The sequence below is a fragment of the Pyrus communis genome, chromosome 11 (genome assembly GCF_041283825.1).
Source record: "Pyrus communis isolate YQ-2024b chromosome 11, ASM4128382v1, whole genome shotgun sequence".
In the NCBI taxonomy this organism is placed as follows: domain Eukaryota; kingdom Viridiplantae; phylum Streptophyta; class Magnoliopsida; order Rosales; family Rosaceae; genus Pyrus; species Pyrus communis.
In genome coordinates this window covers 5,977,424-5,990,755 of record NC_142575.1, presented here as the reverse complement: position 1 = coordinate 5,990,755, position 13,332 = coordinate 5,977,424, and the positions used below count along the sequence as shown (strand labels likewise).

At 39.4% G+C, this 13,332-nt stretch overlaps 4 protein-coding genes across 4 annotated transcripts; 3 read left to right on the top strand and 1 right to left on the bottom strand.

Moving 5' to 3' along the window:
* Nucleotides 1-263: 263 nt before the first annotated feature.
* LOC137741632 (metal tolerance protein B-like) lies at nt 264-2,759 on the top strand. The gene is made up of 2 exons (XM_068481327.2): nt 264-638; nt 1,502-2,759. The coding sequence occupies exons 1-2, from the start codon at nt 570-572 to the stop codon at nt 2,714-2,716; spliced, it is 1,284 nt and encodes a 427-aa protein (XP_068337428.2). The 5' UTR covers nt 264-569; the 3' UTR covers nt 2,717-2,759.
* A 279-nt stretch (nt 2,760-3,038) lies between these two features.
* Nucleotides 3,039-5,675, bottom strand: LOC137741633 (ras-related protein Rab2BV). The gene is made up of 3 exons (XM_068481328.2): nt 5,439-5,675; nt 5,129-5,324; nt 3,039-3,856 (listed from the first exon to the last, which is right to left on the bottom strand). The coding sequence occupies exons 2-3, from the start codon at nt 5,291-5,293 to the stop codon at nt 3,371-3,373; spliced, it is 651 nt and encodes a 216-aa protein (XP_068337429.1). The 5' UTR covers nt 5,294-5,324; nt 5,439-5,675; the 3' UTR covers nt 3,039-3,370.
* A 2,539-nt stretch (nt 5,676-8,214) lies between these two features.
* On the top strand, nt 8,215-10,210 carry LOC137743282 (uncharacterized). Its single transcript, XM_068483149.2, has 4 exons — nt 8,215-8,548; nt 8,682-8,787; nt 9,638-9,758; nt 9,885-10,210. Exons 1-3 carry the CDS (start codon nt 8,437-8,439, stop codon nt 9,714-9,716), a joined length of 297 nt encoding a protein of 98 aa, XP_068339250.1. The 5' UTR covers nt 8,215-8,436; the 3' UTR covers nt 9,717-9,758; nt 9,885-10,210.
* A 576-nt stretch (nt 10,211-10,786) lies between these two features.
* On the top strand, nt 10,787-11,744 carry LOC137743134 (subtilisin-like protease SBT4.5). The gene is made up of 3 exons (XM_088679598.1): nt 10,787-10,839; nt 10,924-11,041; nt 11,316-11,744. Exons 1-3 carry the CDS (start codon nt 10,787-10,789, stop codon nt 11,742-11,744), a joined length of 600 nt encoding a protein of 199 aa, XP_088535724.1.
* Nucleotides 11,745-13,332: the final 1,588 nt, after the last annotated feature.

Sequence of the window (13,332 nt, the reverse complement as noted above, 5' to 3'; positions counted from 1 at the left end):
ATTCAGTCCAGACCGTTGTTTGTTGTATCACAATGTGAGATGAATATGACTTAACATGATGGATTATGGATCCACAGTAGAGTGAATTATCTAATGTATCCTTATGCATGGATTACAAGTCATATCTTATAAGTTTTTTTTAATCAAATAATATTCCGAAGTAGGCTAAAAACAAAAAATCATATCTTAAGATCCAATGTTATTCGGTCCACCAAATGGGCCTAAATGGCTGTCAAAAGAATTAATAAATGATGGTTAACGTCAAAGCTGAATGCCGTTGCCCCACGGATTGATGAGAGACGAGAGAACGTGTGGGACTTGGATCACAAATGACGAGCGAGCATCCATGTATGCAAAAACCCTAATCATTTCTCTTCCTATTGATTTCATCCCTTGAGAGAGAGAACTTGGGATCGCAAATCCCAAGTTTTTCTATGAAGTGCAGATCCAATTATATTAGTGTCTATAATTGATTTCTTCTGTGTAATACTAATCGATAGGGCCTCATTGGTAAGTGCTACAAGATCTCCTACGTTGGAACCCATGGTTATGGATCCGAATCGATTAGTATGGTACATTTTCTTTTCCAAGTGAAATCCCCCATCAAAATCTCTACTTGTCTCTCCTCAGATTCTCAGGTACTCCTCCATCGTTCCCAATTGAGCTCTCTTCCTCCGTTTTGTTTTTGGGTTTTCGGATTCTTTGGTTTGCATTTTCAAGTTGGTATTTTGATCTTTGTATTGATTTTTATTATATGGTTGTATTGGTTTAATGGTAGTTTATGGAATTTGATAATTTGGGTCTGTTGCAAAGTTGGATGCTTGGCGTTGGACTCTGATTTTATGGTTGATTCTTTTCGAATCAGAAAGCTACCCAGATTTCGAGTTTTCGGGTTCTTGATGCAGCACATAGAGGCATGAGATTGTAGGGGAAAAAAAATATAGGTATTACCATTTTCGGGGTCCAACAGGATGAAGGGGTTAGGGGTGATTAAGGTGGCTCTTGATGAAAATCCAAGATTTTTCATTTCCTACGAAGAATGGAACGATAATGTTCCTCGTTCATTCAATAACTAAATGTGTAACAGTCGTACACACATGGTTGCACACGCAGTGAAACCAAGTTGACCGAACCACGAGAATTTCCATCTAAGCTTAACAAATCCGTACTAGTAACTATTCTCACAGAATTTAGCTAAAGCTTGATCAACATTAAAGTTGTTGCATGAGTTATAGTTGCCCAATGCCAAACAGCTTTCTGCTGATTTGGTCCTTGAGCTGGAATATGACTTGGTTCTGAGCAGCAGCTGTGTGATAGCTCGGTTTTCTGTGTGCTCGATTGCACAGCTGCGCTGTTTTTCTGTGCAGCAACCTGCCTTTCCTCACTTTATATTCCGACCTTGCTTAATATACGGAATTAGGCCGCGATTTGGCTATAAAACTGAGGTGCTTCATTTGCTCTTCTTTTTTAAGAAATTAACACCATCACTTTTCTGAAGCAGATGGAACATGAGAAGGTACCCTTTACGAGAACAGAGTCTCAGGAAATTGAGATCGCAATGGTCTCTAAAGGCATTGATACCCTTCCTCTGCCACCACAGTTGCGTCCCTCCTCGTGTGTCTGTGTTTTCTCCAAAAACGAGCATTGTAGTTTGGATTCAAAACAGCGGTCAAAGTCTGCTACAAAACTCTCTGGACTCGTTGTCGCCTCTCTCTTGTTTATGGTTGTAGAAATTATTGGTGGTGTCAAAGCCAACAGCCTTGCAGTACTCACAGATGCAGCCCACTTGCTCACTGATGTTATTGGATTCTCCATTGCTCTTTTCACAGTAATGGCTTCAGGTTGGGAGGCAACATCGTACCAGTCTTTCGGATATCACCGTCTTGAGGTTTTGAGTGCCCTTTTCTCTGTGCAGCTCGTATGGCTGGTATCTGGGATCTTGATCTATGAAGCAGTCGACAGGATCCTTCACAACAAGGAAAAGGTGAATGGGCTACTCATGTTTTCAGTCGCAGCATTTGGGTTTCTTGTCAACCTTATCATGGTCGTGTGGCTTGGTCACGATCACACCCATCACGCATGTGGAGGCTTAGGTCAAGATCATCTCCATGATCACAATCACGATCATCATCATGGTCATAATCACGATCATCATCATCATCATGGTCATAGTCACGATCATAACCATGGTCATAATCACGATCATCACAAGGAGGAAGAAAGTGCAATACTTGAAGAGGACAAAACAAGTCTGGTGTCAAATTCTGTGGAGAAGACTAAAATATTAAACATAAATATCCAAGGAGCTTACTTGCATGTCATCGCCGATATGATTCAGTCCGTTGGGGTGATGATTGCTGGAGGCATCATATGGGCAAGGCCAGATTGGTTAGTAGTTGATCTTATCTGCACACTCATATTTTCTGTTTTGGCTGTTAGCACAACTGTATCGATGCTCAAAAATATATATGGCATATTGATGGAGAGAACGCCAAGCGAGATTGATATCACCGGGCTAGAAAAAGGCATTAAGTGCATCAAGGGGGTTCAGGATATTCACGACCTACACGTTTGGGCGCTAACGGTAGGAAAAACAGTTTTGTCTTGCCATGTAACGGCTGAGCCTGCCGTAAGTTCTAGTCAGATAATTGACGAGATTAGGGATTACTGTGAAAGTACTTACAGAATACATCATGTAACTATACAGATTGAATAGCAGACTGCAGATTGCCAGATTCAACTATCATTTTGTTATCAAATCCCACCATTTCCCCTTTAAAGTTTACCACCAATAATGTTGACTTCTTGTGCAAGCAATTGAAATGTACGCGTCCGGATGTCCCAAAGAATTCAAAAACCCTAGTCCTTCTTGATTCGCCATGAAACTGCCACCACCATTGTATGCCACAAGCAATCGACCGCAAGAGCGAAGGCAGCAGAAAGAAAAAGGCTGAAGAAATGAGTCTCGAATGATATGACAAAGCGGTGTTGAAGCGTTTGTTAGAATGGAAGAAGCAACTGAGAAACGAAACCCGAAGGATTAAAACTCTGAACACACAAGGTTCCTTCTCCATTGATTCTTTAATTTGAGATGCCGAGTTCCACCGGACATTCCAAATTTCAGTAGTTACACCTTATAAAAAGCAACATATAACAAAATGGTGCATCGGATGTAAAAGCAGGCCCTCAAAATGTACCGATACTACTGTCATTATAATTTTCACAAAGCTTCCTTACCACAAATCGTCGAAGTAAAACTGTATTCTACATGCTTCCCTGTCACCAGAAAAAAGAAACTAAAAAGAGAAAAATCAAAAGAGCTGGCATCCAGCAAAATATTTCCCCTCCTTCCCCCTACGTGTGTCATCTTTTATGTCGAGCAGCAACCTCTCTTGTTTGTATTCCCAGAAGCATCACTAACGTCGATGGTGGTTCCTTGACCAGGTAGGGTAGTTGAGACTGCTTCTTGAGCTGCCAGTGCTTTTTTGCTGACAATATGGTAGATCTCGGTTAGAATAGTTTGAAATGCCTTCTCAATGTTGGTTGCTTCCAGTGCTGATGTCTCGAGAAATGAGAGACCTTCCCTCTCAGCCAAGGACTGACCATCATCCTCTGAAACAGCTCGGAGATTGATCAAGTCAGACTTGTTTCCAGTCATCATGATAACAATGTTCGAATCTGCATGGTCCCTCAACTCACGGAGCCACCTTTGGACATTCTCAAAAGTTGGCCGCTTAGTTATGTCATAGACAAGGAGAGCACCCACTGCCCCTCTATAGTATGCACTGGTTATAGCACGGTATCGCTCCTGGCCTGCTGTATCCCAGATCTGTGCCTTCACAGTCTTTCCCTCAACCTGTAAATTTCAGACACGGAAGAGTTTAAGCTAGATCAGATTGTAAGCCATAATTCGCAAGCCCAATTGTTGTATAAACAGACTTCTTTCTACTCATCAACATATTGAACGGTACGCTACATGTATGTTAGAAACTCATAAATATGCTCTGGGACCAGTGGTCCAGTAGACACATTTCATGTTTATAGAGTAACTTCACATTCAATTGAGCCATGATGTTTCAATTCTCACTTGCATGTACAACAGGGGAAGAAATTCTAGTTCTCTCTTCAACTATGTCATATTCATATAGTTGCCTATATATAAAAAATCCAACAAAAGGCAGTATGACCCACAAAACAAACCTAACGAACCAACAGTCTTTCAAATGAAAGATATTGGGCAGTTATTTAGCGTATCATACTCGTTTATTATGCGCTAAATACAAAGGATAGAGAAACCGAGACACGAGTTTCCGCATATACTTCCACAACATTATACAAAATTGGCTCTAATTAAGAATCAAACTTAGGTATCCACCTGTAAGTGCTCATAAATCAACTCCTCTTTGCAAATCATCCTTAGTGTGTTAAACAAACTTAAAGATCAACAACAGGTAAATGCTCAAATGGTTAAACTCCTGGAAATAAAATTCGGAGTAGGATTCTTTCCCCGCTGTTTTTCCCTCCCCTTCCCTCCCCTCCTATTTGAACGGTCACGGTTAAGCCACGTCAATATCTTATATTAACTTTTTATAAAAAGAGAAAGAGAAAATAGAGAATGTGAGAGGAGGGGATGGAAAGAGGAGAGGAGAGAATCCTAGTCCATAAAATTCAACCGGACAGCTTTAATGTAAAGTAAATCCCGGCTTCTATCAAACAAAAAGACAGCTGTTTATCCCACCGGTTTATTTAACCATTGGCAACCGTATCCACAAGAAGCAATCCATCTAAAAATACAGCACTAAAAAGCCAATCCAAACCCGTTTCACCCAGTTATTAATAACAAATTTTCTGATGGACTCCAATCAAACACAGTAAATCCCTAAACAAAATCCAAACAATAATCACAATCTCCAAGCCACCCAAACAAAACTTCAACCAAAATAATTCAAACTCCGAAAACTCCCAAAAACTAACCACATAACATCGAATCTATCACAAACAAATATATCGACAACGCTGACAAAATCAAAAAATTGAAGCACAAATCAACTTTCACACCAAGATTAAATACCAAACAGACTAATCAAACTTCTAAAAACGAAGAACAAAGCTCAGTAGGCGAACTTGCCTGGAGAGTTCGGGTGGCGAACTCGACTCCGATGGTGGATTTGGAGTCCAAGCAGAACTCATTCCTGGTAAACCTAGAGAGAATGTTAGATTTGCCAACACCAGAGTCACCGATCAACACGATCTTGAACAGGTAGTCGTACTCGTGGTCTACTCTACTCGCCATGCCGCCGTCTCCCCTCTCCGATCTCCACAACCTACACATACACACAAAAATTCAAACCCATAAAAAATCACACACATACACACAAATCTCTCTTTCTCTGCAACCTATACATACACAAACAGTTGTATCTATAGATCTCGCTTACCCGGAGGCGAATCGACAGAGGAGAGAACGCGATCGGAGAGTTCGATCAGGAACCGAAGGAATTGGGGCGGAGAGCACTGTGGGGGGGTTTTGGGGAAGGAGAAAATGGGAACAAAGGGAGGCAACGATGACGAAAGAGAGAGGGCTTTTGAAAGTTGAAACGGCAAATAAATAGATTCTTTGTTTGGTGGTCGAAACGGTGCCGTTTTTCGGCGACAACTGGGGATCTTTGATTCGTTGAATTGGGAGAGAGAGTGAGACAGTAGGCAGCCTGGCCTGGCGGTTTGGTGCCAGAGGGATGTTTTTATTTTTTTAAATTTAAAAATTTTGTAGTGTTTTCCCACGCCGTAATTAATTAATTTAGATTTGGTTGCGGTTTGGACAGTCGCCAGAGCTATGGACGGCTGATTATTTTTAAACGTATAGGTAAATTATGCGTGAGCGGCTTATACTAATGGTTAGTAATTTACTTTTTTTCGTAATAATGTTGACGACGATTATCATCAACGTCGAAGCATGAGTTAGGGTTGGTTGATATTCGGTCTTGTTCGATTAGGCCTCAAATTGCACATTTTTATTTGTAACATCATGATTCAGATTTATTCTGTTGGAAATGTGCCCTAAAACCAATCATATGATGATACTTTACGGACATTTCACAAAGTTAAACTAATGTAGTTTAAATGTAAAGGGCAAAGATTATTGTTTGAGCCATCTCATATAAATGTTATATGCTTAAACGATAAGTTCAAGGAATATGTGATTGGAAGAATGCGATCTAAAGAAGTTAGATTCATGAGACCATTCTTTCGTTGACACATCCTAAACGTTCCTGATCATAGGATTGTCAATTGGGCATTGACAGTCCGTTAAGATCAGTACGTGCTATGTCTTCTCTCAGGGAGAGTGACTAGTCTCGAGTCATTGGTGTGTGTGACATCAAGACAAGTACGTAGGTGCTCAATAGAGAATGAGTTCACTGAACACGATCAACGAAGAGTTCTCATATTCATGTCACATGAGAACTCATGGTTGGGATAATGCAAATTAGTCTTTTGACCTGAGGCATCACAGTTGTCTTGTGGTTAGGTCCTTAATCTTTGATTATGTCAAAGTCACTCCATCAGGAGGGTGTCCACGGCATCGTTGGGGTTAAGCCACTTAGCCATGGAGGCAAGTGAATGCGCAACAAGGGATCTCTAACCTTCAAACTGTTTGAGGGAGAATACTCTATGATATGATTAAGAATCTTTGGCCAAAGTATGAATAAGATTTAGGAATGTGTTCCAAATCACATTCAAGGTAATCATATAAGCACAAGACTCACATTGGATAGTAGACATGAATAAACTATCAAACCAAACAATGTGGTCAAGAGTATTGTATTAGAGAAAGACCGTATTGCATTTGTAATCCTAAAACTGAATAGGTTCTCCACCTCTTCTGATTAGCTTGGGTAACCATGACATGCTGCTAGGCGTCAACCATGGTTTGTGGAAGCCCTAAAAGTGTATTATCACTAACGGGAGAATTGAAAGTAAGTTTCAATTCACAATCGATTAGAAAGAGTTTTAATCGCCCACTGCCTCGCTAAAAGGAACCTAATGGATCGTTCACCGAGTAAGGTAGAGTTTGAAGAAACAACGGAGATGAGTAAGAATAATTAAATGGTTTAATTATTTATCTAAGGCTAGGATTAATTAATATGTTAATTAATCAAACGAATAAGTTCGTTAAAGACCTCGAGTTAGTTTTGGGCCGCAAGGCCCAATGAGATTTGAATGTCAAGCCCATTAACTCAAGTTGTATGACAACTTGAATAAACAAAGGGCTTGAAAGCCCAATAAACCCTATAGGCCGGCCATGTTAGAAGAATAGGGCTTTTGGTTCATTAGGTCACTTATTTGAAGGGACTATATAAAGGACTTTATAGCCTAAAATTCATTAAGGGTTGTTTTTGGGGAAAGGATGAGAACACAAGCTCTCCTTTCTCTCTAAAATTTCGGCCACCTTGGAGGGATCATCTAGCAATCAAACTCCTCCAAGGTCACTCATTTCTTCTTCATTATGCCTTGGTGATGAATCATTAGAGGTTCTCAATTTTGGGAACTTTGGAGAAACCTTTTTCATCCATCCAAATCCATAGATCTAAGATGCAAGGAATGAAGGCCCTCTCTTTGGGTGATTAGCCTTTGTTTAAATACAAAGAGGAATCTACAAAGGTATATATTTCAACTCACTTTGTTTTGAGTTGATTATTGGTTCACCATTTTACTAGACTTTGAACATTCATGGGTAATGTTTTGTTTTTAAGTGCATGCTAGCATGATTCCGCCTTTAATTTGTTAATTGCATGCTAATGATGTTGCTTAAATGAACATGTCATCTTCCAAAATAATCCTTCATATTCATCTTAAGCTCAAATTATTTGCTTAAATGAACCAAATTACAACCTCATTACTGGCTTATTTGGAATTAGTTGCAAGGGTACAAAACTTCTACTTTGAAAAATTAAATACAACTTACATTAAGTGGTTCTACTTACACCAAATTGAGTTTTTACATTACATTGCATAATAATTTCACTTAGTGTCGATACAAAACACGTGTTTGCTGACATATTTGGCAACATGGTTTGTTTGAACCAAATGGCCCTCGAATTGAATTGTATTCACTACTATTTGTTTTGTCGACTTTTGTAATTGAGAGTTAATATTGTTTATCACTTATCGTATTTTTAAAAGTTTAGTAACCAACCTGAGACAGAAAAAACAAATTGAGGATCAAAGTGGAACAACCACTAAAATGGAGGGAGAGATTTTGTAATTATCTAAGTTGCTAATAGAAACCGATTCCTACGGTGCTAGCCGCGGCCAGAATCCATCTCCATCATATAAATACACGACTTTCTTCCTCCCAAACGCACTGACTCACTGAGTTCATAACTCGGTTCCCTTCCGTACAATTCAGTCGAATCTCAATTGGCTTCTACCGCAAAGATGAAGAAGGAAGACACAGTGAAGCTGATCAGCGCCGAGGGGTTTGAGTTCGTGATCCATAAAGACGCCGCCATGGTCTCTCAGACCATCCGCAACATGCTCACTTCTCCAGGTATTAGGGTTTGAAATTGATTTCAGTTATTGCAGCAATTTGGGGATTAGGGTTTGAAATTGATTTGAGTTAGAGAAGCAATTTGGGGATTAGGGTTTCGAATTGCAAGGTGAAATCTTTTTTTTGTTGGTAGGGGGTTTTGCTGAGACGGAGCACGGCGAGGTGACGTTCCCGGAGATCAGCACCACCATTCTTGAGAAGATCTGCAAGTACTTTTACTGGAACCTTCAATTTGCAAGGTTTAGACTCTGGCTCTATCAGTTTTTTATTTTATTTTTTATTTTTACTTATTTTAGTTTTAAATTTGTAATCTTTTGGTTGTAATATTTGAGGTATTTACATGTCAATGCTTAGAAGATTGATGGGTTTCTTCTGAATTGGAATTTATATCGATCAATGTGTAAAGTTAGTGGGGATAATGTTCTCTAGACTTTCTTATTGCTAGGCTGTTATTGCAAACCATACATTCGAACAAAGATCCGTTCACCCAATCAATCGTTTTTCGATCAACCGCCCAATCATTGGTTAAAGATTAATACTTTGACATAGTCTGTTGTATAGCAGACTAGGTTGCTAGACAGTTTGTATACTGTTACATTTTTGGTTGGTAGTCAGTCTAGCATAATACGGAGCAGTCTACCATAGTACTGGTTAGTTTAGATTATTTTTCAGATTATCGTTGTTATAACTTGATTTCTTATTTCTAATGCTGGATAGATGTTAAACCAAATATGGAGGTCTTGGCAAATAACTCAGCGAATATAAAAAGCCCAAAACAGAGGACAAAAGCGTTATAAGTACACTTTCTATGTCCATATACTTTTCTATTTGGTATTAGGTTTACAGGTTTTGATTGAATGGTTTTTCTTGTTTAATAATGATCTTGGAGAGGGTACAATCAGAATACTTTGCGTATTTTCTGTTGCACAAATTTTTAGTGTGGGATTCTTTTCAAGATATTGATGGAAGCTTGAATTATCCATGGTTGCTTGTTGGAACTAATCAAAATCCGAGAGCTCGATCAGAAGGCCAGTTTTCATTTACTCTCGATGCCCTATTACTGACTTGTAATTCAACCCTTTTTGACAGCGGGAAGCAGACAGAGTTTCATATTGAACCTGAATTGGTTCTGGAATTGATGATGGCAGCCAATTATCTCCATACATAATTGCAACATCTCTTTCTTGGGCGACCAAATCATAATTAACATGTAAGAAAACTCTGTGGAATCTCCTCCAGACATGCACATATATGCTTAGATGTTTGTTGATTATTTTTTCAGTGTATGTGGGTTTAAATCAAATTTGTTTCTGTTCATGTATTTGGTTGCCTCTAGTGGCTGCCCAGAAGGATGTGCGAGGATGATTGTTACCCAAGATTCTGAAAAGGCTTGAGAGCATAGGAAATCTGCATTGGTGTCAAGCTCCGGAATCTACAAATGTAGTTATATATATATGTGACACTATTGTAGTCAAATTCCTGCAGTTGTAACTTACAAGATATTGTAATCCCACTTTCGAAAAACGGTAATCTCAATTAGAGAAACCCAAGTCGAATAGTTTTTACAAGTTTTTTCTGTGTTTATAGTATTCTCAGAGCTCATGTAAGTTATTTGTGTTTGTCGATGAATGACATAGCACTCAGCTTCCTCTCGAACAATAATCGGTCATCATGTTCACTACTGCTTTACACATTTATCGTTGATTTGCCCCTCTATTTTGCTCGCACATTCATAGAGACATCTTGCTTGAATCCCACATATCTCCTGTACATTGATTTAAATTTCATCAAGTCCGTGGACATTTGGTCGACTGCAAGGGACTCGGAAAGAAGGGGAGGTGCAAATTGCGCGGAGACTCGGAAAGAAAGGGAAGTGATAGTCGCACAACTTTTGGTAAAGTGTAAAGGAGAAATTAGGAGTACGAAAATCACTACCCGGAAAGAAACCCTAGTGCATGATATGCCTTTCGAAGCACAAAAACTCGAAGATAAAAAAAGGGCTTTAAAAGAACCCGGTAAAAGAGTGAACAAGCACTTCAAAGAAGACACAATTTGAACAGACACTTAGGTAATGTTAATGTACCGTGTATGATTTATGGGGCAGAAATACTGGATTTAAGCAATGTTAGTCGGAGCTTTGAAGTTTTCGTTAGTCAAGTACTGTCTTGTTTCACGTCAGATTTTGTAAATGCGGTTGCTTGGACACTGATTCTGTTAAGGGAAAGATAGTGGTAGGCAATGGCGAATGCGGGGATACAACAGCATATGATGCCGGTGCACTTGGTTCAATTGTACGTAATGACAACTCAGACGATCTTTCATAAAGGTATAGGTTTCCTGTCGCCTTACGGTATATCTTTCATAAAATTTCATAGATACGGAAATAACAATTGTAGTATGATGTTTCTCAGCCGGATATTAGTGCCCCAGGGGCCGAATTTGGCTGCATATTCACGGATTCACCTATTGCTTCGATCACACAATTGGAAGAAGGCAAGAAGCGTGTAAAATACAATATGTTATCTGGAACCTCCGTATCTTATCCTCGTGCTGCTGCTGCAGCTGAATATATGTTGAAGCATTCCTGATTGGTCTCTCGCCGCCATCAAACCATCTCTTATGACGACTGGTATATATTTTTACGACAAAAGCAATTGCTTCATTTGTCACATTATAAATACAAAGCATGATACCAACAACAACATTTCCGCTGGTGCATTTGCTTATGAATCGGGATGTATCAATCCTGTAAAAGCTGTAAACCCAGGGGCTTGTGTATGAAGCTTCTGAAGAAGATTACATAAGGTTGCTATGCACAATGTATGATGAAGGCAACGTTAGACGCAAATCAGAAGATAACAGCGCTTGCCCTGAAGGATCTGAGAAAAGATATGCAAAGGATCATAATTACCCTTCAATGGGAGATAAAGTTGCAGAAAAGGAACCTTTTACAGTAAAATTTCATAGAAGAGTTAAAAATGTTGGCCTCCCAAACTCTACCTACAAGGCCAAAATCTCTTTGAACTCCAAAGTTGACATCAAAGTGGTTCTTGAAGTTCGTTCGTTCGAGTTGAACGAGGAGAAGACTTTTGATGTGATCGTCGTAGGAAGAGATTTACCAAAAGGATTACAAGTGTCTGGATCGCTGGTTTGGTCTGATGGTGTTCACAACTTTAGAAGTCCGGTTGTTGTTTAACATTGAAGTGTGTGCTGGCGAATTTGGTCTGATGGGTTTCTTGTTGCAATTTCTTCTCCTATGTTACCCTCTAACCAGAAAGCAAATTGCAAGAGGTTAGTATTAATAAAGAAGAGATCATCTTAAGAATATTTGAGTCCAAGAGTTCTGGCCTAACTTGGCTAAACTAATGTTTGCATAAAAATTAAAAACTAAAAATAAAATGGTTATTAACGGTTCATCTGTTGATTAAATTTTCAGGCTTCCGCTTTCGAGTGCTAATAGAGAGGCAGGGGTTTATTCCCGGTTACCTATGTAAACATCCCCTTGTATTTACAACAAACAACAACAAAACCTTCTCTCATTAAGTGGGGTCGACTGTATGAATTCTAGGACATCACGATGCTTGATTTTGCACCAAGCCTTCCCGTTAGCTCCCAGTACTCCATGTCTTTTCTTAAAGTCTCTTCCCATCTTCCGAAGTCTTCCTCTGCCCTTTTTGCCCTAAGCTTCTGTCTCATAACCTCATTTTCTAACTGAAGCATCTATAGACCTTCGGTTCACATTTCCAATCTACGTTAGCCGATTTTCTCTCATATTTGCACACTTTAATTTGACAATGGGTTTCTTATTGCAAAAGGCAAAGCCCAAGTATTGTTACAGCTCATGCTAATGTGTTTGGCGTAATAAATGCTGGCCGTTACTGAATTCCTCTCTGCATATCTTCCATGGGTAGCCAAATCCAAACTTTTCTGAATGGAAACTTAACTGAGGTTTTTCTTGAAAGGAAACTTGTCTGGAGTTTTTCTTGAAAGGAAAATTTGCTGGTCCCTTAATTAAAGAAAATCTGGGTGCATTAAGTAGCCTCAGTATATATATTGTTGGAGTTTGTGGCCAAGTGGACTATCCTCCAAAATGCCTTTCGGCTAAAGAAAGAAAGAAAACATCTTTCCTTGTTTCAAGGAGGAAACAAGGGAAAAGCAAGGAGGAAAAAAGGGAAAAGCAAGGAGGAAAAAAGGGAAAAGCAAAATGTTCTCTTCAACACCCGTGGGTGTTGGTTCAAAAAGGAAATAAAAGAGTGTGAGAGCTCAATTCGGTTTGGAGAGAGAGCAAAGAGCTCATTTGCCTTTGCAGAAAAAAAAGGAGAAGAAAGAGTTCTTTTTGCAGAGAGCAAGAGAGAGTTGCAGAGAGAAATCAAGAGAGCTAGAGTGAAAGGTCTCTTGTGAAAGAACTCTTGGGGTAGAGTGAGGCTCTTGGGAAAATTCTGTGAGTGGGTGTACAAGGGATATGGGATTGGGTTATGTCGATTTAACTCATGTGTAACTTGTACTGTTTTTCTCATAGTGAAGAGCAATATCTCTCCGAGGACGTAGGCAGGTTTTTGCCGAACCTCGTAAATTTCTCGGTGTCTTTATTTCTTGTATTTTAAACTATTCAACTGTGGGTTTGTATGTTGGTGAAGATAATCAGCCAAGGCACAACAATTGGTATCAGAGCTTTGTTGGAAGCTTTGGTTCATTGAAGGTTCAGATTTATTATTCACCATGATGACTACAAACATGTCGTTTTCAGTTGAGAAGTTTAATGGGAAGGGCAGTTTTACTCTCTG